The 26,114-nt window shown below is 42.6% G+C and overlaps 5 protein-coding genes across 6 annotated transcripts in view; 3 read left to right on the plus strand and 2 right to left on the minus strand.

The window, feature by feature from the left end:
* Nucleotides 1-6,720, plus strand: part of LOC6611024 — a 58,556-nt gene extending 51,836 nt beyond the window's left edge. The window contains exons 5-7 of the mRNA XM_032718644.1: nt 1,035-1,057; nt 4,972-5,303; nt 5,436-6,720. Coding sequence (XP_032574535.1) covers nt 1,035-1,057; nt 4,972-5,303; nt 5,436-5,807 — 727 coding nt within the window. The 3' untranslated portion in view covers nt 5,808-6,720. The remainder of the gene's footprint in view (nt 1-1,034; nt 1,058-4,971; nt 5,304-5,435) is intronic.
* On the minus strand, nt 6,700-9,215 carry LOC6611025 (zinc finger protein 253). The gene is made up of 2 exons (XM_002035546.2): nt 8,621-9,215; nt 6,700-8,560 (listed from the first exon to the last, which is right to left on the minus strand). Exons 1-2 carry the CDS (start codon nt 9,104-9,106, stop codon nt 7,700-7,702), a joined length of 1,347 nt encoding a protein of 448 aa, XP_002035582.1. The 5' UTR covers nt 9,107-9,215; the 3' UTR covers nt 6,700-7,699.
* Nucleotides 9,216-9,488: 273 nt separating this feature from the next.
* LOC6611026 (regulator of MON1-CCZ1 complex) lies at nt 9,489-11,972 on the plus strand. The gene is made up of 7 exons (XM_002035547.2): nt 9,489-9,661; nt 9,720-10,203; nt 10,260-10,652; nt 10,708-10,966; nt 11,026-11,425; nt 11,487-11,691; nt 11,758-11,972. The coding sequence occupies exons 1-7, from the start codon at nt 9,503-9,505 to the stop codon at nt 11,835-11,837; spliced, it is 1,980 nt and encodes a 659-aa protein (XP_002035583.2). The 5' UTR covers nt 9,489-9,502; the 3' UTR covers nt 11,838-11,972.
* A 4-nt stretch (nt 11,973-11,976) lies between these two features.
* On the minus strand, nt 11,977-16,066 carry LOC6611027 (vacuolar protein sorting-associated protein 8 homolog). Its single transcript, XM_002035548.2, has 4 exons — nt 15,848-16,066; nt 14,473-15,780; nt 13,556-14,413; nt 11,977-13,498 (listed from the first exon to the last, which is right to left on the minus strand). The coding sequence occupies exons 1-4, from the start codon at nt 15,947-15,949 to the stop codon at nt 12,077-12,079; spliced, it is 3,690 nt and encodes a 1,229-aa protein (XP_002035584.1). The 5' UTR covers nt 15,950-16,066; the 3' UTR covers nt 11,977-12,076.
* A 343-nt stretch (nt 16,067-16,409) lies between these two features.
* LOC6611030 (bifunctional heparan sulfate N-deacetylase/N-sulfotransferase) overlaps nt 16,410-26,114 on the plus strand; it is a 53,424-nt gene continuing 43,719 nt past the window's right edge. The window contains exons 1-2 of one of the 2 annotated variants that reach the window (XM_032717874.1): nt 16,410-17,224; nt 25,638-25,674. The gene's annotated coding sequence lies outside the window, so the exon portion shown is untranslated. The remainder of the gene's footprint in view (nt 17,225-25,637; nt 25,675-26,114) is intronic. The other variant, XM_032717875.1, reaches the window with a different exon arrangement.

Below are 26,114 nucleotides of genomic sequence, written 5' to 3' on the forward strand. Positions count from 1 at the left end.
AAGGCGTGTTCAATTAGCATGCAAAAAACTCGATCAACTCCAAAAAAAGAGCTATAAAAAAGATCGAAACTACAAGCGCAGAAAATTGAACATAACGCGCCGATGGAAAATTGTTGGAAAATAAGCTGGAAAAACTCGAGCTAGGTAAATTAGCGCATAAGCCAAGGCCCCCGAGACAGCGGCGACTGCTTGTTCAATTTAATTGAATTGAGGGGAACAAAAACTACAACTGAAACTAACACTAACGCTAGAAAAGAAGAAAGAGTAAAACGAATTGGCTCGAGTTGAGTTAACATTATAATCGATCAAGGCAAAGCGAGGGGAAAATGCAGCTCATGCCGCACTGCACTCAATCAAATCGGACAGACGGTTAATTGATACGCACAGATCGAATATATATATATGTATCTATCTATCGAGAGGTAGTATATGACCATTTAGGCCCCAGGTTCGTGCCGTTCGATGTGACCCAGAAAAGCGGAGTCAGCAAGTGCAAATATATAGTTGGGTGGGGGGAAATGAAACGGATTGGAAAATGTGCGCCAAAAAACGGCGATAGAAAGCGGGCAAGGCGAAAAAACACCTGCCAATTCGAAGCTGCGGGCTTAAATCACTCAGGCCCAAGAAATCCAAGCTTGCCGTGGCTTTTAAATGCCAGAAACATCCTCGCTGTATTTTTCGGCTCTAATCTAATCGCAACAAATGGCAAATGTGTTCTCTGGTTGCTGGATAATGCAATTCCGTTGTTGTCAGTGGATTTTTATCGGGCACAGCAAATACTTTATATTAGCTTAAAACTTTATCGGCGTGTCGGTTTGCGTCACACGCAACTGGCTGTAAAAGCACTTGCGTGGCCCAAGTTTGTGTCTTGAGTCATACGTTCGCTCAAGTTTGTGTCCTAAGTCATTCGTTTTGGCATTTGCCATTTTGTCGCTCGACAAGTTTGACATTTACTCCAAACTAATTTATGCCCGGCAGTCTATTAAAATTCTGTTTATTAATTGGTACACATTTTTCTGTTCTTATCTTTGCAGAATTAAATCAGCGAATGCCAATGGTAAGTGAATAAATGTTTTCCTTATTCAATGCTATTATTTAAATGAGACAAATGATTTGTAGTGGGTGATTAAATGGGAATCAGCAGGTATAAATTGTGGTTGTTTAATAGTTAGCAATCTAGGTAATTTTATAATATGGATCCTCTGATTTAAGTTGTTACTATAAAAAATTGCTGGCGCTTTCAAAGGCTTACATTGAATGACTTACTTTCGCATAAGAACTTTACGACCAAAAATGTTATCCATCCAATATCTCACATCCTCTAAAAAAAGCCTGATGTTTTTTTGCCACGTCTGATTAATTAGCCAAGCCAAGTCAGGTCAGGTTTTTTGTTACCTCTGCTCATCATCGAGGGTCTTGCCTTCTCTTTGCATTTTCATTTCCATTTTTAATTGCATAATTCTGCCATGGCATGCAATTCAAGGAAATCTTTCGTTCTGGGGACCTCAGCTCCCTTTTTTTTTTGGTGTGCCAACATTTTAATTTGTTTTCTGCGACTGGAGTGGAAGGAAGGTAAACTAACAAAATGAAGACAAATTTTTGACGACAATGCATGAACTTCACGTTCGTGCCACAAATCAGAGATGCTGCTGCTCCTCCTGCGGCAGTTGAAACCGAAATCGAGAGCCATGAGGATTATATATGGCTCCGGGCTACGTGCTGGCTAAAACTTTCGAGTAAAAGAAAATTTGTAGACAAATTAAGGCAAAGCCAAAACAATTGTCATGGCCGCAGACTTCGTCAAACACGTTTGAAAATCGTGCAAAATGGTTGGAGGAGGGCTGAGGACTCTTTCTGCTATTTTGATTTAGTTGCTCGATTCTGGCGGGTCTTTCAGCATTCAGCAGTAGTCGAATTTTTGACATCCGATCCTTTTTCAGGGCGAAATCTTTCCCTTTCTTCAGCTCACTCCCTTTCTTCCGGAGACTTGGCGCCAATTCCACCGTCCGTCTTGTGGGCCCGACAATCGACATGCAGGACAAATTGTTGACGGCATTTAATGTCACAGCAGCCAATTAGCTGTCCCCATGAAAATGCTCGTTTCTTGTTGGTTTTCTTTTTTTTTTTTGTTGGTTTGTTTATTTGTATTTTGCCAAAAAGTTTTTGTTACCCACTTGTTGGGGTTTTTTTTATATAATTTTCGTTGGTGGTACGCACGGCTGCATGTTGATCCAAGCTAAAAAAGACAACCCGAGAAACAAACAATCGCCACAAATCGTTAAACTGTCAGCAGCTTTTAAAGCGCGTGATTATGTCCAAGTCAACGTTGAGAGTTGAGAGACAAGCGCCAGTTGCCACAGAGTTTTTTTTCGGATTTTTTTCAATTCTTTTTTTGCGCCGAAAGAGAAAATTTTCAATTGCCAAAAAATGCACATTTAAGTGGTGTTTATTTGTTGCAACATTTTTTTGCAAAGGTGAAAAACTGGGGACTGAATTGAACTGAGTTTTTATGGGAGTCTTTAAAAACGGTTAAACATCAAATTTGTTTTTATACGAACTTGGCTAAAAATGTGTCGAAAATGTATATTATATTTAGTGTTTCGAAATTACCTAATTATCTGCACAATGCTGGAATAAGAATGTAAAAAACTTACAAGAAAGAAACAAAGGATTTCCAATTTGCATATTTCAGCAATCGCAATTAGCCATCACAGCAAATGGCAATTGCAACACTCGATGGTGTCAATTTACTTGGGAACTCTTTGAAATTATCTTCGAACAGCAGCCAACCTGTCGTATGCGTAACATGCTTGTAATTATGCATACAAAGAACTCACAGCAACCAAGCAGTACACAAAAAATAGTTAAATAAATGAAAAATACTAAGTGACATTTGTGTGCATTAAATCGCACTGCGATTGGCATTATCTATCCGACTATTAAGACTTCATTACACATGTCATATTGCCATTTGCGCAGCAAACAGTAAAATAAAAATCCAAATAGCACAAATTAAATTCCAAAGCCAAAGTGCTCGTTAATTTTTCGTTTATTTATTTTTGATTTTGTCCGCTTTTCAACCGAACAAAAGTCGACTGCGAAATATTTTGTTAACAACAATTTGCCGCTTGCAGTTTCCCTGCTGCCGTTCTAGTGACTGCGATAAGCAGGAGAAGATAAAACAGCCGCGTTAGCTGTTAAAATGCAGTAAAGCACAGTGATCCATAAATTACTTTAAGGCGAGAAGATTTTTTCGAAATATACATTCAGCACATTTCTGGGCTGGCTACCACTGTGCTGCAGCATTGAGAAACCCCGAAAGAAATCGTAAGTGCAATGCAGTTGCAGTCGCAGCTCAGTGCAACTTGCATCGGCTCGATTCAGCTGAGTTAGCTGTGCAGTAGCCGCGGCAACATCGTTAACACAGCGCAAAAACAGCCATTAAAGCCAAGTTCCAGTTGGAGCTGGGTCTCTGGATCTTGGAGCCGGGGTCTCTCGGAGTCTGCGACTTGTGTTTGCCGCATTGGTGACATGCACAAAATGCATGTATATGAGCACCTACGTACGATAACTTCGGTTCGGGGGTAATAATCGCCGCAGTCAAAACCATTGCTGCTGGACATTCGCTTAGCCGGAGTACGTAAATCATAAGCATAAAACAGACTTCGACTCCAACTTCGCAATGCAAAGTGCACTGAGGAAAAAATTGTACGCTTTTCAAGCATTTTATACGTTTCTTAGAACTAATTGAGTTTGGCTTAGCGATTTACTTTGTGTGCTTAATTGTTTTATACTTTTGTATTTTATCTAGTAAGGTTTCTCTTACGTCTGGCATATTTCTCCCAGTGCACATGGAACTGCATTATGCATGTGCATAACTTGGGAAACCATCGCTGCCGTTGCGTATGCACCACGCTAATTAGCTGAATCGCCCCAAGTGGCTCCAAGTGGCACCATCTTTTCCAACTTAATGAGAGTGAAAGGCGAGTTAAAATATATAAAAACTAAATACACACATTTGCAAGGGACTCTAGGCAAATTAACCGGCGATGAGTTGGAAAGTCGAGACGATGGACGTTGTGGTTCGGATGTTGAGAACAGGTCCACCGCGTTTACAACCAGCAATTATACGTGTTTGCCTACTGCGACTCTCAATGAGCGTTTGGCGTCAGTTGTCTATAAATTATGAGCTTAATGACGGCCAGGGTTTTATGGAATCCCGGCTATTTGGATTTTGAGTGCCTTCAAACGCTCGGTTGAGTCACATACACACACGGGAGCTCCCATTAACCTTCCCATGCCCGCCTGGGCCTTATGAGATCACATGTGCTGATAGCGGAAAGGAGAAACATTTGGCATTTTCGGCCATTTGGCTGGCTGGCTGCTGCCACTGTGGAAAACCACTCGGTGGTGCAGCGGTGCAGTGGTGCAACGGTGCAGTTTGTTTGCCACCTCGCTGCCAGTTGACAGCCGTTTAATTTACGCTTTGTTTGTTTGTTTGTTTCTGTCTTTTGTTTGCGTCCTGAGGTGAATGTTTGATTTATAGCCCGATTATAAACCGAAATGTCATAGATTTCTGCTGCGTTCGAATTCGGCTTGGATTCGATAGACTAGCGTTCCCTAAGATATAGGAAATGAAACTCGTCAAATTAATACTGATACTATTACCTCAAAAATAATAAGGGTGAGTTTAAAAGCTTGCCAACCCAACTGCATTTGATTTACAACATTTTGTTTGGTTTTTTATTAAACTAATACACATTCCTTTTTGCTCATTTCCCAATATTTTTATAATGAAGCAAGTGTCACAGATAATCCACACAAATGGCAATTGTAATTTTCGTTCAATATGTACTCTTTCGCAATTATCGCTGGCCAGCGGACAACGTGTCGTATGAGTAACATGATTTTAATTAAGCAAACAGTAGATAACGACCTCGTGGCTAACCCCTCTATGAATTCCCCTTGCAGGTGGCCGCCCGCAGCCTTGGTGGTGTCGCAATAACCGAAACGGTGGCCAAAATCGATCGCCCATCTCGATCAAGCACTCGGCGGACAGCATCCGGCGGCCCACGAGCAACTCCGGCGTTTGGACCTGGCTGGGCGGCAGTCGCCGCTCCTCCGCCGGTCCCGACCAGATCGGTCCGCCGTCGACGTCGCCGGCGGAGAACCACTATACCCACATGGACGACGCCTACAGTCCGGTGGGCGTGAGCGAGGCGCTCTATGCGGAACTGGATCGCGAGTCCGTGCGGTCCGCCAATCCCTCATATCAGAATACGGCCTACAGTCAGTGTGGCGAGGTGGGTACAAAATGATTTTCTTATATTAATTTAAACAATAGTTTTTCAATTCGTTAATACCTATAGACAAATTCATGACAGAAATTCAGTAACAAATCTGAAAATAATCCTGCAATCCACCCTTCATTACAGAAATACAATTACCAGGGCCACGAGCAGGACATTCCCATGGTGGTCTCCTCGGCGCCCAGCAGTGCTTACTATTCGGATCTGTCGGTGACCGCGATGCCCGGCGGAGCGAGTGGCAGTAATCAGGGCGCCTACGAGATTGTCGGACTGAACGTGATGTCCCAGCCACTGCCCAACTGGGATCATCATGGCGGTGGAGTGGGAGGCGGCGGTGTTGTGGCTGCAGGAGCAGCAGCCGCCATCCTTGGAGGCGGTGGTGGTGGGGGCAATGGCCTCACGCCGGGCGAGGCTGCGGCGATGACGCAACGACGAGGTCCTCGACTGGCGGCCATCAACGAGACGAGCACCAGCACAGTGCCCTCGGACTATGTCTAAATGGAGTAAACGTTTAAATACAAACATAATGTGAAATGTTCAGCGAGCTTAACATGTTGATAGGATATAGGATTACGTTATATACACCCTACAGATGTAAGGTTAAATTTACATAATATTTAACACTGGTATACCATAGTGTTTAGTGTTTAGCGCGGACTTGTGTCTTTGGTTAATGTCTGAATTATAATCTGTACCCGTTGCCGATATTGGGATATATTTATACACACTTACAAGGCAAGAATGTATTATATGTCTAGTTTTTATGTAGTCTCTAAGCAACGATTTAATCGTGGGTGATATTTAGCCTAAAAATATGCTATATTCTTATGTTCTACGTACTTTAAACATTTTCTAAAAATGTAAAAACGACAACAAACGCATTTTTTCATAGGCTTAGAACGAGTGAAGTGAACGCGAAGGACATGAAATCGTATTTCCCCCCAGGATCAGTACACGCAAATATAGAAACGATATATACATACGAATACAACATATTTATACACTCAATATTTACAGCAGCCGAAAAAAAAACGCATTTAGCTCACCAACATATATAACTATACAAATATATATCTATAACAATAACTGAAGAATCATATTTACAACGATTTTAACGCAACAGATTTCACCATATTTACCGGGGGAAATGATCGTGGCACGTCATATCATTTACCACACCATTATACATATGTATGCAAAGCTATCTATATACTATACCATATACAATAAACAGACTCACGACCTTTAGCAGATGTACTTTAGTTTTTAGTGGTCCGCGGCAGGAAGCGAATCCTCTGCCGATTAATTTAGTAACAAACAAGAACACACACACACACAATTCCTGTACATTATTGTTTTAGTTGAAAATATAATTAAACAATTATTGATATTTACATTCTGAATCCCAAAAGGAAGTGGTTCTTTATTGGAGTATTTATTTGTCGATACAGTAAGTACAATAGTACTCTTAAAGTATTTAATTTCATTTTTAACCGAGTAAGAGGTTTTAGTTCAAAAAAAAATAAATAAAAAGAAAACAATTTTATAAATTCAACAAACTTAAAGTTTACGAAACAAACAACTATAACTACTATAACTATAATAATGAAAGAATATGCACCTTACCCTATACTTCCTGATTTGGATAACTTGGCATATTCTCAAACGTAAAGAACTTAAACCAAAGTTTATTGCAAAAATCCCCGTATCCTTATACTTCCTGATTTATTGTCAGTATTCGAAGTTCTTGTCGTTTACTTAAACTGTAAATTGCAAAAGTGACTATATTAAGAAGTGCCTTTTACCCTAATCTTCCTGATATTTTCGTTGTTGAAGGGTAAATTGACATACATAAAGGGTTTGAAACTAAAACTACAGCTACTTTCAAATAATTCACTTTACCCTACACTTCCTGATTAGTGTTATTAAGGGTTATTGTCTCATTCATAATCTCTTTCTGTTTTTTTAACATTATTTGTGGTTATCGTCATATACTTGTACTTTCCACCTTCTGATTTATTGTCATTAACTTATACCCTACACCTTCTGATTTATTGTCATTAACTTATACCCTACACCAGATTTATTGTCGTTATTATCATATTAATTAGTTTCGTGGTAAAATAGAAAAACTACAGCTTATTAAATAATGCCATTTACCCTAAACTTCCTGATTTGTTAGCGTTAATAAGGGTAAAATGGCATGTACTTGTGCGATTAGAAACTAAGACTAGTTTATTAAAAATTGCCTCTTCCCTGCTCTTCTATTTCGCTATCGTAATAAAACCCTCAATAAAGGAGGTAAATATTAATTAAGTTGTGAGTCAAGTAAAATACGATATGAATGTTGTACTTTCCACTGAACCTAAAATAGAAATATGTTAACTTCTTTAGCCCATGCTAGTCAGTTGCAGCAGAGCACAAGCGGTCTGCTGATTATCCCCCGATTCGTGGACCTTGCGATGGGTGCGCAAGGCAGAGGGTTGTATAAATTTCTTGCCGCAAACGTGACACTCAAAGTTCTTTTCGCCAGTGTGGGTCATTTCGTGATACTTTCGCGTGTCGGGGGTGGCAAATTTCTTTTCGCAATAGCTGCAGGCATAATCTCGTGCCTTCTCGTGGATTGCGCGGATATGTTTCTTAAGACTCGTTGAGCTGTTGCAAACTTTGGGGCAATCCTTGCAGGACCAGGTCCTCTCCAGGGTATGATAGTTGATATGCAGTCGCAGTTCGTTCTTGGTCGTCTTCTTGAGACCACAGTAGGGGCAGCTAAAGTTCTTTATGCCCTGGTGACGCATCATGTGGATCTTGAGCTTCTCCGTGCTATAGAATCGCATAGAACAGTCCGGCAGTTCGCAGGCATATGGTAATACCAGCTGGTCGCCGTGTGTGAACCGATGCTGGCTTAGGGCAGAGCCAGTCTTGAACACCCGACCACAGAACTCGCACATATGGGTCTTCAAAGGCTTGCCAATGTCGTGCGCCTTGCTCTGGTGGTATTTCAGCGAAGCCTTGTGCCGGTACATCCTGTTGCAGCCCTCCTCCTCGCAGACAAAACGCATGCCCACTTCCGAGTGCTCCAGCTCGTGCTGCCGGAGGTTCTCGAATCGATTGAAAGCTTCCTCGCATCCGGGCTCAGTGCAATGATACAGCATGTGTCCCTGGTGTTCCTTCTTGTGCAGAATCAAGCGTTTTTCCTCTCGAAACTCGTCGGCGCACAGGTCGCACTTGAATGTAGTCAATGGAGGCTCCTAAAATCATTGAATACAACTTAACTTATACTCCTGTTTAAACCTTAAACCTAAACTCACTTCCAAAGCTTTCTTTTCCGTTTCCGGGGGTTGCTGGACATTTTCGGTGAAGGTATGGAATACCAAGGTTGGCGGTACCTGTTCAGCGACTTTTGCGATATTTTGTGCACTCAAATTGGTATCACATATAATCATCTCCGGCGGCTCCAACAGAAGTTCTTCCAGCTCCAGCTCCTCCTCCTCATCCTCATCGACTTCGTAAACAGGTTTCCTGCGATCTATTTTCTTCCAAGTTACCAGACTTTTTGAACGCCACTTGTTATCGGCTATAATGCAAAGTGCTCGGAAAGAGTGGAACTTCTCCAGAAGCTCGTAGCACTCCGAGCAAATTTCGCTGGGCAAAATATCCTGGTCATCAGGATCCACCACCAAATTTGTGCATTCCGAAAATTTGACGGCGAGATATGGATGGTGCAGCAAATTGTAGGCCTCGTCGTCTCTAGCCACATCGCTGGAGCATACGCGGCATTTGTCCAGGTGTCCCATCAAATGGTTGAATTAAAGTTAATGAGATGTTTCTTTGAATTCGCAAGAAAAAATATTTTTCTATGTCCTGTCTGCCGTTTTTTCTTATCGCTATTGTTTGTATACTAAACAGCTGATAGGGCTGGCAAAAACACCACTGATAGCAATAGTGATGGCAAAAAAAAGCGTGAGTGGGAAGGGGTTAAAGATATATATAAAAAAAATGTTTACAAATATCTCCTTTAAACATTAAACAAATTAAAATTGGAACATAAGTATTACAAGAAATGTATATTTTAAAACGTTGCTCATAAAATTAAATATATTAATCGCTGCTTACAGTGACTCACAACACTATGTTACTCGTGACTCATCTCTACCGCCCTGTGCTCATGTCACATCTCTAATGGGGGGTGTATGAAAAGTTGTGCTGTTGCAGTTTGTTGTTTATTATTTTGCAGCACAACAATGGATAATTCCAATGGAATCCACTACATTGAGCTGTCCCCAAATCCCATACGATTTGATGCTGTCAGCCAACTAACCAATGTGTTTTTCGATGACTCCAACAAGCAGGTATAGCCAAAACATGTTAAAAATCCATGTTGATGATGACTAAAACTATATCTTTAAGATATTTGCTGTTCGATCTGGAGGAGCTACTGGTGTGGTGGTCAAAGGGCCTGGATCTCCCGACGATGTCGTCATCTCCTTCTGCATGAGTGACCGTGGCGGTGCCATAAGGTCCATCAAGTTCTCGCCGGACAACCAAATCCTGGCCGTTCAGCGAAAGGAGAATTCCGTGGAGTTCATATGTTTTCAGGGAGATCAGCCTCTGTTGCAGGACATCATTACCCACCAGGTGAAGACTATGATCCATGGCTTTGTGTGGGTCCACAATCGAGAGGTGGCCCTGATATCGAATACCGGCGTGGAGGTCTACACCGTAGTTCCTGAGAAGCGACAGGTGCGCTCTGTGAAATCCCTGAGCATTGGCATCAAGTGGTTCGCGTGGTGCTGCGATGCCAATGTGGCTCTACTGTGCACCAGCGAGGGAAACTCCCTTATTCCGGTGCTGGTCAAGCAGAAAGTAATCACCAAGCTGCCTAAAGTGGACTGTAAGTAATCATTTTGGGTTAAAATCCTTTTAAAGCCTTAAAATCTTCCCTTTCAGTGGGCAATCCAAGTCGCGATGTACAGGAGAGCAAGGTCACCTTAGGACAAGTTTACGGCGTGCTGGCTGTGCTTATCCTCCAGTCAAATAGCACCAGCGGAATGATGGAAGTCGAGGTGCACTTGCTCAATGGACCGGGATTGGCTCCACGCAAGTGCCATGTGCTCCGCTTAAGTCTGCTTGGTCGCTTCGCCATCAACACGGTGGATAATCTAATTGTGGTGCACCATCAAGCTTCGGGCACTTCGCTGCTGTTCGACATCTCCCTGCCCGGAGAGGTGATCAATGAAATAACCTATCATACACCCATAACTCCAGGGCGCTCCATCAAACCGTTTGGCCTGAAGCTGCCCTCACTTTCGCCTGATGGACAAATCATGCAGTGCGAGTTGTGTGAGTACTTAAAAGATCAAAAAAGTTACATTATCTGACACTTATACCCATGCAGATTCCACGCATTGGGTACTGTTCCAGCCCAATATTGTAATCGATGCCAAGTTGGGCTGCATGTGGTTTTTGAACCTCTGCATTGAACCATTGTGCCAACTAATTTCGGATCGCATTCGACTTACGGAATTCCTGCTGCAGCGCAGCAATGGCAAACAGATTCTATTAAAAGTCATTGGACAGTTGGTAGATGATCAGTATAAGGGAACTCTATTGCCAGTCTTAGAGACCATCTTTAGCCGGATTAACAAGATCTATGCGTAAGTTAAAGATGTTTTTTTCATAAATATATATTGATTATATTATGTATGTACTTTAGGTCTTGGGTCCAGTTGGAACTGCAGAATCAAACCGCTCAACCGTCAAATGTAAAAACTACGACCCTTAAACAGAGCACACCACCCATTGTGCTCATTGAGCAACTGGATATGGTGCAGATCTTTCAGCGTATAGCTCGCCGCCCGTACACGGAATCCATATTGATGCTGTACCTGCAATCCCTGAACAAGTTCAACATTGCCGCCCAGGAGGAGCTGAGCAAGATGATCATCAGCGAGCTGATCTCCAATCGCAGCTTCGACACCTTGCGACGCTTGGTAAGCTATTCAATGCTGCTGGAATCCAAGTCGGTGGCGTGCTTTTTGCTGTCGCATTCAAATGTGGATACGGCGATTTCCCAGGTGGCTATCGATATGCTGGGCAGGATTGAAGCACATGAGGTGGGTAGTTCTTTAATTAGATTTTGCTTACTAAGGTGTATGAACTAACAAAATTTTTTAGATCATTATTGAAGTAATGCTGGGTCAAGGCAAAGTTATTGATGCCTTAAGGCTGGCTAAAAACTCAATGGGCCTGGAAAAAGTGCCAGCTCGCAAGTTTCTGGAGGCGGCTCATAAGACAAAAGATGATCTAATATTCCACAGCGTATTCCGCTTTTTCCAAATGAGGAACCTGAAACTATATGAAACCCTGTCTTTTCCCAAAGGTAAGCTAATTTTTACTCTTGAACTGAGGCATCGCTTTTCAAACCTTTTAATTCATTATTTAACAGCTGAACAATGCACGGAATTTATTCAGCACTATAACAACAATTTCCCTGCTGAAAACCCTACCAGACAGCCTGTAAGCTAAAGGAAAAATAGCAATTTGTGATTAATATAATTAAAAGTGTGCTTTAGAATTGTAAATATATCCAAATGAAATATTAACATATTTCATAATTATTTTATACGAAAGTAAAGGAATGCCTCGAACAAAAACCATAAATATCTGGATTTTTCATGCAATTTCTTTACTTACACATACAATACACATAGTTGTACAATAAATACATAGAGGAGTAAATGGAATATACAAAAATCAGGATGCAACTAAATAAATCGCCTGGGCGGTGCCTTCAGTTGCAAGGCACCCATTTCCAGGGACGAGGAAATGCTGATTAGATTTTTATTTGGCCGCGGCAAACCAATACTTTGGTCTGGAATGGCCGTAAAGCACCGTGGACATTCTTCAAACAGAGTCTCCGACTCCTCCATGCACTGCTCGTGTATGCCATGCCCGCATCCGCCAAAGATTAGCACCTGACTGTGATCGTACAGCCTTTGGCGACACACGGAGCACTTTGTGGTGGTCACCCAAAGTCCACGATGTGCGTGCTGGTAGCGCTTGACGAACTCCAGGTGAAGATCTTGACACAAGGCTCCAGCTGAAGCTCGCAAAGCCTCCGTTTTGTGCCTCGAACTGTCCAGCATACCCATTAGAAGATCCTTTATATCACCGAAACTAGTTGACACATTGTGGGTATTCATAATCAATTGAACCAAATTATGCAGATCGATATGCTGCGAGGCCTCGTGCAGCAGAGATTTGGTAATGGACTGAAGCTCCTGATGCGGCAGAATATATTGCAAGAGAGCGAACCAACAGCGTTCAAGTTCCTGAGCTGGCAACGTTTCCACAGACCGAGCCAAAAGAGCCGATATGGTCTGAGCCTCCTTGGCTGCTTCCTCGCCAGCAGCGGACTTAAGCAGTTCCATGGACAGCTCAAAGGCTTTCGCATAGCTCTCTTGCTTTTCATACAGATAAATCACAGATCGGTTAAGGTGATGGCTTTCAGCTATGGCAATGGCCTTCTCCAAGCGATAACCCGAATTGGAACGAAGGAATTCCTCGACGGTAGACGCCGACTCCATTTTACAATATAGTTCCAGTAGTAACTCCATTTGGCTGGCTTCCAGTGCGCTTTTACGATCATTGAGGCACTTGAGGAACAGAAATAACAAATTCTCCTCCCTTCTCAGGCCATCTAAAAGCTCATGAATCTTTTCTGGATAGTGCAGCGCCAGCAAGCGTGTGGTTTCCTTGGCATTGATCGCTAGAAGCTCCCTTAGATGCCTTTTCAACTGCCGGTAAATGCTTCGCTTCGGTGAAGCGACATGGCGTTCCATATAAGCAAACATGGTTTCGTGCCTGGCTTCGTTTCGGATGTAGCAATCCAGGATGGTATCGTATCGCTCAAGCTTCTCCAGTAGGTACTCCACTACGCAATAGCACTTCGCCTTCTCTGCCAAGCGCAGCTGCTCTTCATCGCTGCTGATCTCGGCCAGGCAGTTGGAGGATAGTAGCTCGTGCCATGCATTCTCTCTCTCCGAGTGTTGGCGACTGCTCTCGTTCGCAATTTCCTCCTGCGCCAAATGGCTCAAAACTCGTTCCAGAAGCTGTCTATCCCGCGGCAGGCATTGCATCGAAATCTGCTGAGCAATGAAGTTCAGCAGGCAGCCAATCTCCGCCCACTGGAAAATAAAAACCCTGTTGTAGGATGACTAACAATCATGGTAATCTAACCTTACCGTTGCATTCTCGGGCGACATGATTTCCAGCAGCAGATTGATAATCCTCTTGCGATGCGAGATTTCCAGCTCGTTGCTAAACTCTCGTTCCTGAAACGCCAGCGATATAACGTTTAGGGTTTCCCGAGTATCAAACTTAAGGAGAGCTCTAAGATACGGATAGGGCAGCTCATCGCCGGCATTCTCCTTGGAGTGTTGGGAGGTTAGGCAACGCAGGACATCGTGCTTGACTTGATGAACCAGCTCCACGGGAATTTCTCCGCTGGGATAGCCCCTTCCCGCCAGACAACTGGAAACGTAGACCAACAGGCAGTTACCCAAATCGGTCTCCTCTGGGGTTACCAATGGAAGGAGTTCCGTTAGCGCCGCCGTATAATCATTCAAAGCTTGGGTGTTGAGGTAGATTTGAGCCCTATACAGACGGTGCTTCTTCACAGCCTTAAGTACCTGGTTAAGATCCAGGCACATCCAATCCAGTTTGAGGATAAGCTGTTCAAGTTTGGCAGGGGAGTGTTCCAGCCAGTAATCCACCAATGCCTGTGATATCACGGGATTGACACTATGTATCCTTTCCTTTTCTATGTGCTCGGAAATGTGCTGTAAGAAAAGTTCAGTGCTGCTGTTGTGCAACTTTTCCCACAGCTGTGTCCACAGAAGATCCAGTTCACCCACGGTGATCAAGCAGTTGACAATGGCCCCGAGACAATAGTCTGGTGCCCGGGCGGAATTGGCGATGTATTCCTTAAAGAGCATGATGATGCGCTCCTTGGCTTGGGCACGTTTCCTTGGGCGATCCACCGAGGCAATGTAGCCATCGAGTGCCAGTTGGCAGGCTTCCTGCCACCGATGGTGTTTCACCTGGAAACAATAAAGTTGAGGCTATGATTTTCCATTTAAATCCAAATTTGTTATCTTACCAGGAAGCTAATTCTCTCTGACCAAGTTCTAACTCCAATTATATGCAGGGACCTGGCGCCCAAAACGTACAGTTGTGTTCCTCTTGAAACCACTGAGTTATAACAGGCATTTGAGCCGGCTAAAGCGAAGGCAGGTGACACATTTCCGCCAGTGGCTAGTCCTTTAAACTGTGCCGATCCGTAGACCAGTCCTGCATTGGCCATATCCATACATTCTAGTTCCTTGCTGGATCGCACATCCACCAGATGAAGTATTTCCGCCGTGTCCAATGAGGCAACACACTTTGGTCCCAGCCAGTGAGCGGAGAGGAGACTCCCCTGCAGCTGGACATGCCGAAGATATAAAAGCGTGATCCGTCCATTCGAGACAAACAGTTGGTGAAAGAATAATTGATTCCCGCGGCCCACGACGATCACGGGGTCCACGGAGCGGGAAGTATCTGCCGCTTGAATGAGAACTAAATGCCAGGCGAGAAGAGGTAAGCAATCAGGAGGTCCCTGAAGCACGTGGTATTTGATGACCCTCAATCTTGGTCGGACAGTGACGATAAAATACTTGGATAACGTTGCCAGAGCCACTATGCAGTACTGATCCAATTCATGGCGCCCTTGGGAATCCATTATTAGGGGTTCCACGGCGCAGACCTCTCCGCGAGCGCCGGAGAAGAGGCATCTCGATTGGCAGCCTCGGATGCCCAGCTTCCGTGTGAAACTAAGAGACCACACCGATCCGCCGGCATCGGCACATAAGGCCAGTGATGATCTGGAGGTCCATTTGACATGCAGTACGCCGGTGTTTGGCGTTATGACGTCGAACAGCTCACGGAGAACATCACCCGTATGAGTGTCCAGCATGGCAACTAATCCCCTAGAGAAACCGGCCAAAAGCCGCGTGGAATCCGCATTGAAGGCTAGACTGGCCACCGCACCCTGACCGTGCTTGTCCTGATGGGCCCACCTAAGGGTTTGGGTTACATCGAAGTTCAAAATGTGTCCATGCGATGTTCCGATGGCTATGAAAGCGGCCACGGCACAGGAACTGGCTGCTCCGGCATTGACACGTTCCGCCGCTGAGGAAAGTTGGGCCGAGATGCCGTGTAGGAGGGTGTACCTCATTATGGATCCTCCACCGCCTCTGCCGTCTGTTCTTATCGTGGAATCCTCGCCAATCGAGGGCGTGGGCGTGGCATGGGGTACCGGCATTCCAAACTCGGAGGCCACATCCGAATCCGCCTCGAATTCACTGAGCACCGCCTCCAAAGTGGGCAGCACATCGGTGGGCGGTATTGCAAACTCGGCATCATCAAGCTATAATTGGATAAATCAAGATAAAGTGTTATCTAGGCCACTCCATTTTCTGGTAATCCCAACTCACATCTTCGAAATCCAGCTGCAGGGATTCGGCCAGCAGACTGTCTGTGGATCCTCGCCCCGATTCCAGCAGAGATTGCAGCGACGGGGCCTTAAGCTCCGACATGCTCCCGGTTCTTTCGATCCTGATCCCTCCCCCAAACTAATAATTTTAAGCGATTTTGTTTTTATCAATGAGTTTCTACGCCCATCAAAGGACTGCCCACTCGTTTGCATAACAGATGTCTTTCGGTTGCTTATCGGTTTCTGTTATCGATGGTTTTATGTGAAAACTAAATTTAATATGACATATAATAGCGGTAAAAACACATTTTAAATTATGAGGAAGGCACATATTTGTTGTTGTTCCTTTAATAAGCAGGAATTTTAAGTTATTCATTCAGAAATAATCGGAGTGATAAGTTTCTTTAAGTGATGCAGATTCAAAGTCGCTTAACAAAGTTATAAAGTTAAGATCGAAAATTTTAAAACTTATCGAGTGAGTGCACCAATCGACTACTCGCCTTCCTAGCCATCGAAATATCGCAGGTTGGACCTCACATCGCCATCTGTTCCATCGCTAGTTCATCTTTGTTTTCATCGCGTTCGGTTCAGTGCAGCGGACGATTTTTTGCTGCGAGGCCAGCAGATATTAATAAAAATGTAATAAAGTGTGTTCCGAGCCATTTGAATAATTGCGTAAGCAACAACAATGCGCGGCGCTCTAGATTATTAATAGGATTCGCTTATCTGCCAATTGCAGCAGCCCGTGATTGCGGGGCAGGAGCAAAACGCGAGTGGAAATTTCGATTTTTGTATTGTTTGTTGCCATGCATAAGACACTTGTGCAAAATGGGCATTAGCAGACACTAACGAATAGTACTTAACAAAGGCACAGTGATTGGGGCACGAAATATAAATAAAATATTTGTTTATTTGAGCGTGCGGCGCTTTGCCAAATTAATCGCTCTCTTTCTGGCATTTCCACTCTCTTCTTTACGCGCCTTTCATTCAGTCACGCGTATGTGTGCGGGTGTGCGTGCGTGTGTGTACGAGCCAGTGACGAAAACAAATGCACAAAAGCGAATGAGTGCAAGAATTTGAAAATTCCGATTGTCGATTCACGTGCCAAAAAAAAAGTAACAACAAACGGGAGCAGCAGGCAGAGAACAACTCAGGCAGCAACAAATTGACATAACGTTATTGTTTTCGGCCCTCTGTTTTGTGCACCGCATTCGCTGCATTTTCCCCAGCTCAGCTGTGCAATTTCGCCTTGGTGTTGGTGAGCGCAACACGTTTGTGTTCGAGTGGGAGAGATAAAGAGCGAGAGAGCTAACGTAAACTCCTCTGCCAGCGTCGCTGCATCAGTCGGCGTCGGCAGCGTGCGTCATTGATGCGACAGGTAAGAAGAAGCCGCGCTCCAAATATACCCAATTTCCCAAATTACCATAGTTAATTACTTACGTAGACGAATATGAAACAAAAACTTATCAATTAGGCGGCAGGGCGGAACCTTTCGCAGGTAATTTTCCCAAACGCACACACATTCCTACATACGTGTAAATAAAGCTCTCATGCAGCTTCGTTTACGTTTTTCGAGATAAGGCAAACGAGTTAATGACACTCGCAGAGCAAAGCATTCTTGCACACGCTCCGGCTCCTCTTTCTCTCTTCCTTCTCCGCCCATTCCGACTTCCCTCGCCCCCCTCTTGACGCGTTCATCACGCTCTTGGCCCCAACTTGTCGATCGGAAATCGCTGGACATTGTTTGTTGGTCTGGTCGCCGCCAGTCGCTAGTCGCCAATCGCCCGTCGCGCTAGTTTTTCCACATTTGTCATACACTAACCATAACGAAGGAGTTACCTAGATTTCTGACTCAAAGGGTACCGAATATTTATAATGGGTTCCTTGGAAAGGTTAATATATTCCTCGGGTCTTTCAGTCTAAAGTAACAGGGATCTCAACCCAAACATTTTTATATTTGACCTTAAAATATAGTAAATTTTTTTATATTTCGTAAACTGATATACTGAAGGAGAATTGAAAAACTGCTTAATATATTCATTTATTCATTTTACCTAGTAATATATTTAAAGGCATTCATTTTTGTGATTCACAGCAGATCATACATTTCTGTTTATGATTGTCATTTAAGATACTTTATCTCGGATACAATAACACTTGCAGTGAAGATTTGTTTTATTTTTTTTACATGAAACATCATTTACCCTTAAGAATTTTAATTTGAGTTTAAGTGTTTCTTGTTTAGTTTAAAAGATAAGATTATTTACTATATATTTCTAGCCAATTTGGTGCGTTTATTGAACTTCAGCGCAGACAAAAAATGTCTGTATAAGTTAAGGTTGTTATTTAAAAGTTATTGCAGGGTGCCATTGAATACATACAGATTAAATAGACCGGAATAAGGCGATAAGCTCATTTGTCATAATGCATATATATATATATTTATATACATAAATTATTAGACTACGAAACTAATGAACGAACTGTCATTTATTTACTCGATTTCTGGACTAAAACCAGGCATGTATTTGAATCAATTGAAATTTAATGGGAATTTCGGAATGGATTCTTGAACTGGTCAAGGCCCAAATAAGATTTCTCGAGAGAGCATTCCATATTTGTGGGGCCTCCTGCTCTTGCCCCTAATCGTCTGTGTTTATTATTGTTGACCATGCGCTTTTTGTTCCTTTTCCCCCTTTGGGTTTCAGGTTCTGGCCTTTTATTTTCCGCTCGCTCTGTGTGTTTGTCGTTCATGGTCACAAAATTTATTGGTCAACATTTTATCTTGGCCCCGGCACCCACGTCGACTCCTTTTCCAGCTTTGCAACTTGTTTGCTTCTCGGTCCACCTATTTCATTCTTCGTTTTTTCGTCTTGGCCATTCTCTGGCCGGCCGGCCGCCCACATGGAAATTTAACGCTTCAACACGTTCGGATTTTTCCCAAAAAGAAATCGGAGGAAGCAGCGAAAAAAAAAACATTCGAGAGCACGGCGCTCAAAACAAATATTTTCAAGATAAGTTATGGGCATATAGCTTGGGTTCCGTTTCTCCAGCTATGAAATGTTTAATGGGAAATGGAAAATATCTTAATTTTTATAAACTTGGCGGCGCACATAAATTATCGGTGCGGAATTCTTCTGGCGGCTTTCATGGTTTTTCGTCTTTTCCCCGCTGCCTTTTTTTTTTGTTTCGTTTGTCTGGCGCATACTTTTCGTGACTTTCCGCTTTTGTTTATCTTGAGGCGATTGTTGTTTATCTTGATGCCTCTCAGATATTTTCGGGTATCGGCCCCCCGCGCCCCCCCATCCTTTTTCCCCATATATCGTATATGGAGCATATAGCATATAGCCACATCCAGCAAATTGGCAATTGCAGCTGCTGCTGGTGGTGGTGCATAACTCAGCAGGCCCTTCAGGCATTAACCCTTTGTTGTCCACATGATAAACGATAGCTTGTTAATAAATCACAAGCCAAATGTGTGTGTGCTTTCTACTGGGTCTATATGTCCTGGATGGTCAGGACATGCTGAAAAAGTAGTAACAAGGTTGCCTGCGTTATTTCCTGCACTGAAAAGTATAATCTTTCATATTGATATTTAGACAAAATGAAAAACTTTCAAAGGAAAAAGGCAAAATAAATACAAGAAATAACACTTTTAAATTACAAAAGTAGTAATTAATTCTTTATAACAGAACAACCAATAAATACCTCTCTTAATATATAATGTATTAATTATTTCTCTCTGTGTGCTTCTGTGCTGCATGCCCCTGGTTGTATGCAACTTGATTGGCTCTGCTCTCAGCACAGGATACTCGTATTTCATATGCCTTTGCTAGATTTATGAAGTGCCGTACTGAGCTCCTTGCCGAGCTGAGTCCTTAGCTGAATCCTTTGCTATTGCCCGTGTCTCGGCTGCCACTGGCATTCTAATAATTTTTTATTGTTGTCGTTTAAGTGGCCCATTGTACAGCTGGCAACATATTGTGTGCTTGCTGCAACATCGTCCTGCCACTTGATAACAGTAGGTGCTTTCCATCGCTCATGCTTTTTGCTCGAATTCGGCGTTGGCCATAAAACCAGTTGTCCAATTCTGCATTCTTGGCCTGCACCTCGAGTGCTTCTTCGAAAGTGACTCTCTGATAGAATACGTTTATAATTAGACATTGGTGATTAGTTGAATTTTTTGAAACCGGAAGAACTGCTTTCATGGCCTCGTCTTCTTCAGCGAGTGATTATTGTCAATAATTTTAGTTAATTAAACTCGAGTGAGGAATTTGTCTGGCTTTTGCGTAGTTAAAATGAAGGTTCAACGTTCTTTGCGAATAAATATTTCGAATGGAATGTTAAAATGTGTTCACTGTATAAATAACATTATTTGATTATTTTGACTCATATGGACAATTGAATCATATTGTTTTTTGTATTCTATTTTTATTTTGATGACTCCGTTTCCAATATAATTAATCTTAGTTTAATGCACTTCCCAGAATTGTGCTTCTTTGCAAATAGAGTTCCCTCTTGCTTCCAAGAAATTAGACATTTATGTATACCAGTTCGAAACGTTCTTAGATTTTTGGAGAACTGTTAGTTGCATGTTTCGAACCAGTTTTCTATTTAATTCCCCGCCTGCTGGAACTGCTAAGCCGATCTAGGACTTAATCTGTCCCATTCTTCACGGCAATCTATTATGTCTAAATTTCAGCTCACGCCTTTCTGCTGCTTACGCCCGTCTGACAAATCTCGTTTGATGCGGCTTAGGATGATGATGCATTGAGTGTCCCAGTTTCCTTCGGCTTCCTCTCCAGCTTTTCCATCTTCTCCAGGCAGCCAGCCAGCCAGCCATTCATATTTCTTTCATGCTCGCCCAGCATTCAGAGTCAGATTCAGATTCAGTTTGAGATTCAGATGGATGCTCAGTGCATTCGGCTTAGCCATTATTCCGTGCCCGCTGACAATCATAGAGCCCCCAAAGCATAGAGCTAGCCCAGAAAAAGAGGGGGCCAAGTGGGGATCTGGGGAGGATTGCTGGATCGGAGGAGGAGCATGGCTCAGATGAAGATGAAGGGGCTTCTTAATAAATGATTTGCTGCATGGCAGTCTGTGGGAGTCCTTGTTTAGCTGCTTTTGTTTTGTTTTTTCTCCTTGCTGATGATTATGATTTGCCGTCGGGACGAAAGCAAAATGCCGTTGGCTAACAGAATTTGCATCTGCGTTGCCAGGGGTCTACGATACTCAGACTTATGTACGAAAGGATTATATATACGCTTATTATTCGGGTAAATAACTGGCGTATGTACGTACGTATGTACATCTAAGCCCGCATTTGGATTGATTTCGCATCGAACTCGTGGTATTTTTCCATGTATTTTCTTTTTGTGGCCCCTGCTAATTAGCAGGTTCTGCTCTGCGAGATTTGTCCGGGATTCGCTGTTGGCTTGCTGGGACCAACTGTGTTAATGACTATGCTAATAATGCCTTTTGTTTGTTGTTATTGCGGCAACGCCGCATGCAACACCGCTGCAGCTGCCGCAGTTGGTGGCAGGATTACCAATAAAAACCATGCAAAGTGCTTGGCCAATTCAATTTATGGAATGTTTTTGGTCTCTAAATTTCCCAGAATTTTCGGAAATTGGGCAACCTGCGAGATTTGTAGCATTCCAATTTTTATCGTTTTTATAATGGAACTTACATAGGTTCTCAAAAACATACGATTTTCTTACATAAACCTAATGTTCCCTAGTATGTATTCTCTTTATGAACTAATAGATTTTCCGTGCAACCCAAGCTGCCTCATTCGCTGCAGCTCAGTGTAAGCTGCTTTGCAGCTATCATTTCTTGTTGGTTTTTTTTTTAACCTTATTTAGTGCAGTACATGTTTCTGTCAGTGAGGTTTTCTAGCACTTTGGGGCAGCTGGTGGTGAAGTTTTCGGTTGCAAGTCCCCTTTACTTATTGTTCTCCATTAGGAAGAGCTTTGCACCACATTTCACATTTCCCAGTCGCTTTCCCTTTTCCCTTGCTCTTTATCACCAAACTCAGTGGCTCTCTGTTTGTGTTTTAAAATTTTAAACGTTGCAAATGTTTTGAAACATTTCGACGGCTTTACCAGCTGTGTGCTACTAGTATTCCACGTTTTTTTTTTATATAGGTTGTACGATTGCAGTTCGCTGGCTGCTTTTGTTGCTGTAGTTGTTGTCGCTATTTGGCCAACACACGCTCCGAATTCCACTTACGCATACACACACACACTCGCATCGCAGCTGGCCACACAATGCGGCTGCTTTTGGCCATTTTTCGCACACATTTTTCAAACTCGAAGGCTTTTCTCGCGCCCTGCGCTTTTCCGTTTTTTGTTTGGCGGCGCCCTTTTTTGCTTGCCGCAAAGTATGATGTGCATGTGCCTTTGTGTTGTTGTTAAACAACAATTTGTACACCGCGTTAAACCAGGAAAAGCTGAATAAAATAAAAACCAAGAAATTAGGATACTCGTTTAGCGGCCCGCAGTTTGGGATACACTTGAAAATATGTTTTTATACTTTTGGGGTTGGTAAGGAAATCGCCTAAAACGCAATTTTTGACTTTATGGAATTTCTTAGGTATTCTAAACTCAATATATTTGTAATAAATCCAGGTTTAAGAAAACATTGATTTAGCTTTTTAATCTGATATCTTTAATTTTTTTGAAATTAAAAGAAATTAGTAAGTTATTTATTTATAAATAATTTATTTTTCTTTCGGTGCATTGTAAACTTGTAGGCAAAAAATATGAAAACGCAAGCTGTAAAGTCTGGCGTTTTTTGTTTATGGGGGCGTGGCATCCAAAGCTTATCCCGCTTACCGCTTATGAATGCTGCGGGCGCTGCTTCTTTCTTGTCCATTTATTATTTCGCTTATTTTTGCATATTTTTTATGTTTATGCGTTATTCTTGTACGTCACACACGCACGCATGGCATTCTGCTGATTGCTTTGTTCCGGCGCTTAAGCGTAATTTATATATATGTACGTATGTAATATATAGTATATATACTAAGCATCTGCATGACATTATTCACAACTTACTGTTAAATGAATAAACTCGAATCGAATTGAAATGAGTGAGCGAATGAGAGTGAGCGAAGTTGCAAGAAAACGAGAGTTTCATAGAATAAATCATTGAATGACTCTAATTCTTCTCGAAATCCGACATTTGCATAGAAATATATATATGTATATTATTAAATTATTTGTGATGCTTGTGACTTTTATTCATCTCAACAAATTAGTTTAGTTTTAGCAATCACGGTCTGTCAAACAATCAAAGTTAGCAATGAATGAAATGAATAAATGGCCAACAACAGGAGAAAGGGATAAAACAACAAATATAAAATCAAATTACAGCTTAACAAAATTACATTTTAATTTCATGTTGGTCGTGTTCCCTGCAACATTGCTGCGTTTGAAGTGTGCGAAAATTGGGGGGATTTTTAGCGCTTTTCCAGGGGGGCGGGGGGCGGTGCGAGGTGTTATGGTCCAACATTTTCGCGCATTTAGCTGTCGTCGACGTCCCGTCCAGTTGGAAAGTTTTTTGTTTTGTATACCTTTGACAGAACGGAAAATGAAACGTTTCCAAAAGCCACGACGCTGCCAGGATAGAGGATAAAGTGTGCGTGACATGTCCATGTCCGCCACTCCCCCCTCCCCCCTCGCCCAACTATATCCTTTCCTATATACATATACTATATGTATAGGTACACCCCCATTTATATTCGCCGCTTTTGTGTCCACAGCCCTGTTCATTTATGTGACTCCGTTTTTAGTTGCTAAAACTTTGCTCTAAGCTGCCTTTTTTGTGTGCATTGATGGGTCGGAATGGGAAAATCGAGCTTTGGAGGAGTATAAATAGGGACCATGGATTAGGATTTGCAAAAGGGAGCAATTGCTAGTTTTGGGTGGCCGGCGGCGGCAGTAAGGCAATCGAAATCGATGGCATAAAGTCAATTTGTAAAATGGTGCGCCGGTTTGGTTGGTCATCAATGGACTGGAAAGCTCGTACCGGATATGGACAGAAAGAGATATTAGTTTATCTGCCGGATTGTCGGTACAGATTTATTCCATGGCAATTTGCGATAGTTACAAAGTGGATATTTCGTAGTTCGATTACAGTGATTTGAAATTGGGATTTGGTCTCTGTTGCGTAGCGTATAGTCTTCCAATAACTTATAAAGAGTTACCAATACTTACAAATAAACACTGCTATATTTATTTAATTATTTAAAATGTACTAATTAAATTCACTTCTCAACTTTCAAATGCACTTACATCTGGTTTGCTGTCAAAGTTTTGTTTTCCCATTGCACAATGCATTGATCCTGTTTCCTTTGCACTCCTATGTGCACTCATTACTGTTCGTTAATTGCATATTTGAAATGCCCAAAAGATCACAATCATTTAGCCGTACACGTGCCTCAATTACAAATTCCCAAGGTGCAGCTTCGTCCTTTCGTCCCTCTCTTTTGCGCACAATCAACACAATCACAGGCTTCTACACCCACACATCCTGGTATAGATCCCTTGTTGACCCGCTCCTATATATGGCTGTCGGTTCAATTGGTTCGTTCCTTTTTAAAACGCATTGACTCGTTTTAAGTGTAATAGAGTTGCCTGACAGCCACACACACATGCTCAGATACAGATACAGATACGCCAGATACTCACGGACACAGCCGCAGTGTTGGCCCATGCAAATGGCAGAAGCGAAAATCTATAGGAATCATCGAAAAGCCAAAAGCAACTACAGGTCAACTTCTCTAAGGCGAACGGCCTTTTTTGTTAACTAATTTGCAAGGACCCAAGCACTAATAGAATTAGCAATAAATGCCAATCACAACATCATGTTCCATCAATGAAGGATTAAAAATCCGCAAAGATTAACCCGCTTTTGGAGATTTTCGATCCGATTTAGCCAAGTTGTACTGCCGAACAATAGCGGCCCAAACAAACCTTGCACCCGAAAATTTACAACAATAAAAAGCGTTTTAACACACACAAAGCTCTTGAACCCTGGCAAAACTGCAATGCGACAAGAGCTGAGCTGCAGTTGAACAAGGCTAGAGGGGGAGGGATAGATGGGCACTGACGAAGAGCGAAAAAGAGGGCGATAGAGAGTATGGACCATGGTCCAAAAGCGTTCGAACTTTGAATCCTTGACAAGTTCAAAAATTCGGACGCTTCATGAGTGCAAAACGGAGGAAGGGGTAGTCGCAGTAGGAGGACGGGAACAGACCTGATAGATTGTAATCCTTGTGTGCTGCTTTCAATTGGCTCCTGCTGCCGCTCCAGCTTCGCCTGCTCCTTGTGCCCCAATACCTACTGGCAAGCCCCCTCGAATCCGCCCCAGAGCACATCCATACTGTCAATTGGCTTTGTGTGTCCGAGAGAAACCAACACGAGAGTGCGAAACTGATGGGGTTTGTGCTGCTGGGGGGGACAATTGGGAAAAGTTGAGCAGGACAAGGACAGTGGTGAATCCATGGCTGTGTGTGTGTTAATTTAGTTTTGTTGTCGTCGGGACAGGCTGTCCAGAAACAATTGAAACAATAACGGGACAACAAGGACAACCAGCTTGCGGAGATTCGCTGGGATAATTTAACCAAAGCGGTTGGTTTAATTACATTAGCGATGGATGAGCTTTAAACGGATTTATAACAGAAAATCTTGCACATATTTTAAGAAAATGTTTTATTTTACCGAAATTAAATACTATTTCGTAATTAACTAATTATCTTATTTCTATTTTACCAATATTTTTTACAGATAGAAGCTGTCGATTCAAATTGCAATTTCGAAACATGTAAGATGAATTCCAAATTTTAACCAGTAATGTCGCAAATGCAGAGAATAAATCTCACAATCATATATATATCAATCATCTTCTTCAAAGAACCCAATACTTGTTGCATGTTTCGTGCTAATTTCTTTACATATTTTTCTTCCAATGTACGTCTTATTGAAGCAAATGAAAGCTTTCAATGTAATTTGCTTTTAACCCCCAGAAGTCGACAGCCTTGTAAGCCGCAAAATGCGTTTTTTGTTGGCATTTAGCATTTGATTAATTGCCAGACAGCTCGGAATAATGATAATGTCTCGGCCTCTGTCCTTGCCCGTGTCCTTTTTGCGAGGTCTGGCAACCCCGAGCGGGTCCTAAAGAGACCCTTTAACTTTAACCTGCCCTCAAGGCGTTTTGGGGGTTGAATTCTAAAAGATTTTGTGCATAAGGGGGATGCATGGGCT

The sequence above is a fragment of the Drosophila sechellia genome, chromosome 3L (assembly GCF_004382195.2).
Source record: "Drosophila sechellia strain sech25 chromosome 3L, ASM438219v1, whole genome shotgun sequence".
Lineage (NCBI taxonomy): Eukaryota > Metazoa > Arthropoda > Insecta > Diptera > Drosophilidae > Drosophila > Drosophila sechellia.

What these genes read in the sequence shown, in the direction of transcription:
- LOC6611025 (XM_002035546.2), bottom strand. Translation starts at nt 9,106, where the DNA reads ATGGGACACCTGGACAAATGCCGCGTATGCTCCAGCGATGTGGCTAGA. An exon ending in CGGAAAAGAAAGCTTTGGAA is followed by an intron (nt 8,561 to 8,620) that starts GTGAGTTTAGGT and finishes CAATGATTTTAG; the next exon opens with GAGCCTCCATTGACTACATT.
- LOC6611026 (XM_002035547.2), top strand. Translation starts at nt 9,503, where the DNA reads ATGAAAAGTTGTGCTGTTGCAGTTTGTTGTTTATTATTTTGCAGCACA. An exon ending in CAAGCTGCCTAAAGTGGACT is followed by an intron (nt 10,204 to 10,259) that starts GTAAGTAATCAT and finishes CTTCCCTTTCAG; the next exon opens with TGGGCAATCCAAGTCGCGAT. An exon ending in GCAGGATTGAAGCACATGAG is followed by an intron (nt 11,426 to 11,486) that starts GTGGGTAGTTCT and finishes AAAATTTTTTAG; the next exon opens with ATCATTATTGAAGTAATGCT.
- LOC6611027 (XM_002035548.2), bottom strand. Translation starts at nt 15,949, where the DNA reads ATGTCGGAGCTTAAGGCCCCGTCGCTGCAATCTCTGCTGGAATCGGGG. An exon ending in TGCAGCTGGATTTCGAAGAT is followed by an intron (nt 15,781 to 15,847) that starts GTGAGTTGGGAT and finishes ATCCAATTATAG; the next exon opens with CTTGATGATGCCGAGTTTGC. An exon ending in TGTCGCCCGAGAATGCAACG is followed by an intron (nt 13,499 to 13,555) that starts GTAAGGTTAGAT and finishes TTTATTTTCCAG; the next exon opens with TGGGCGGAGATTGGCTGCCT.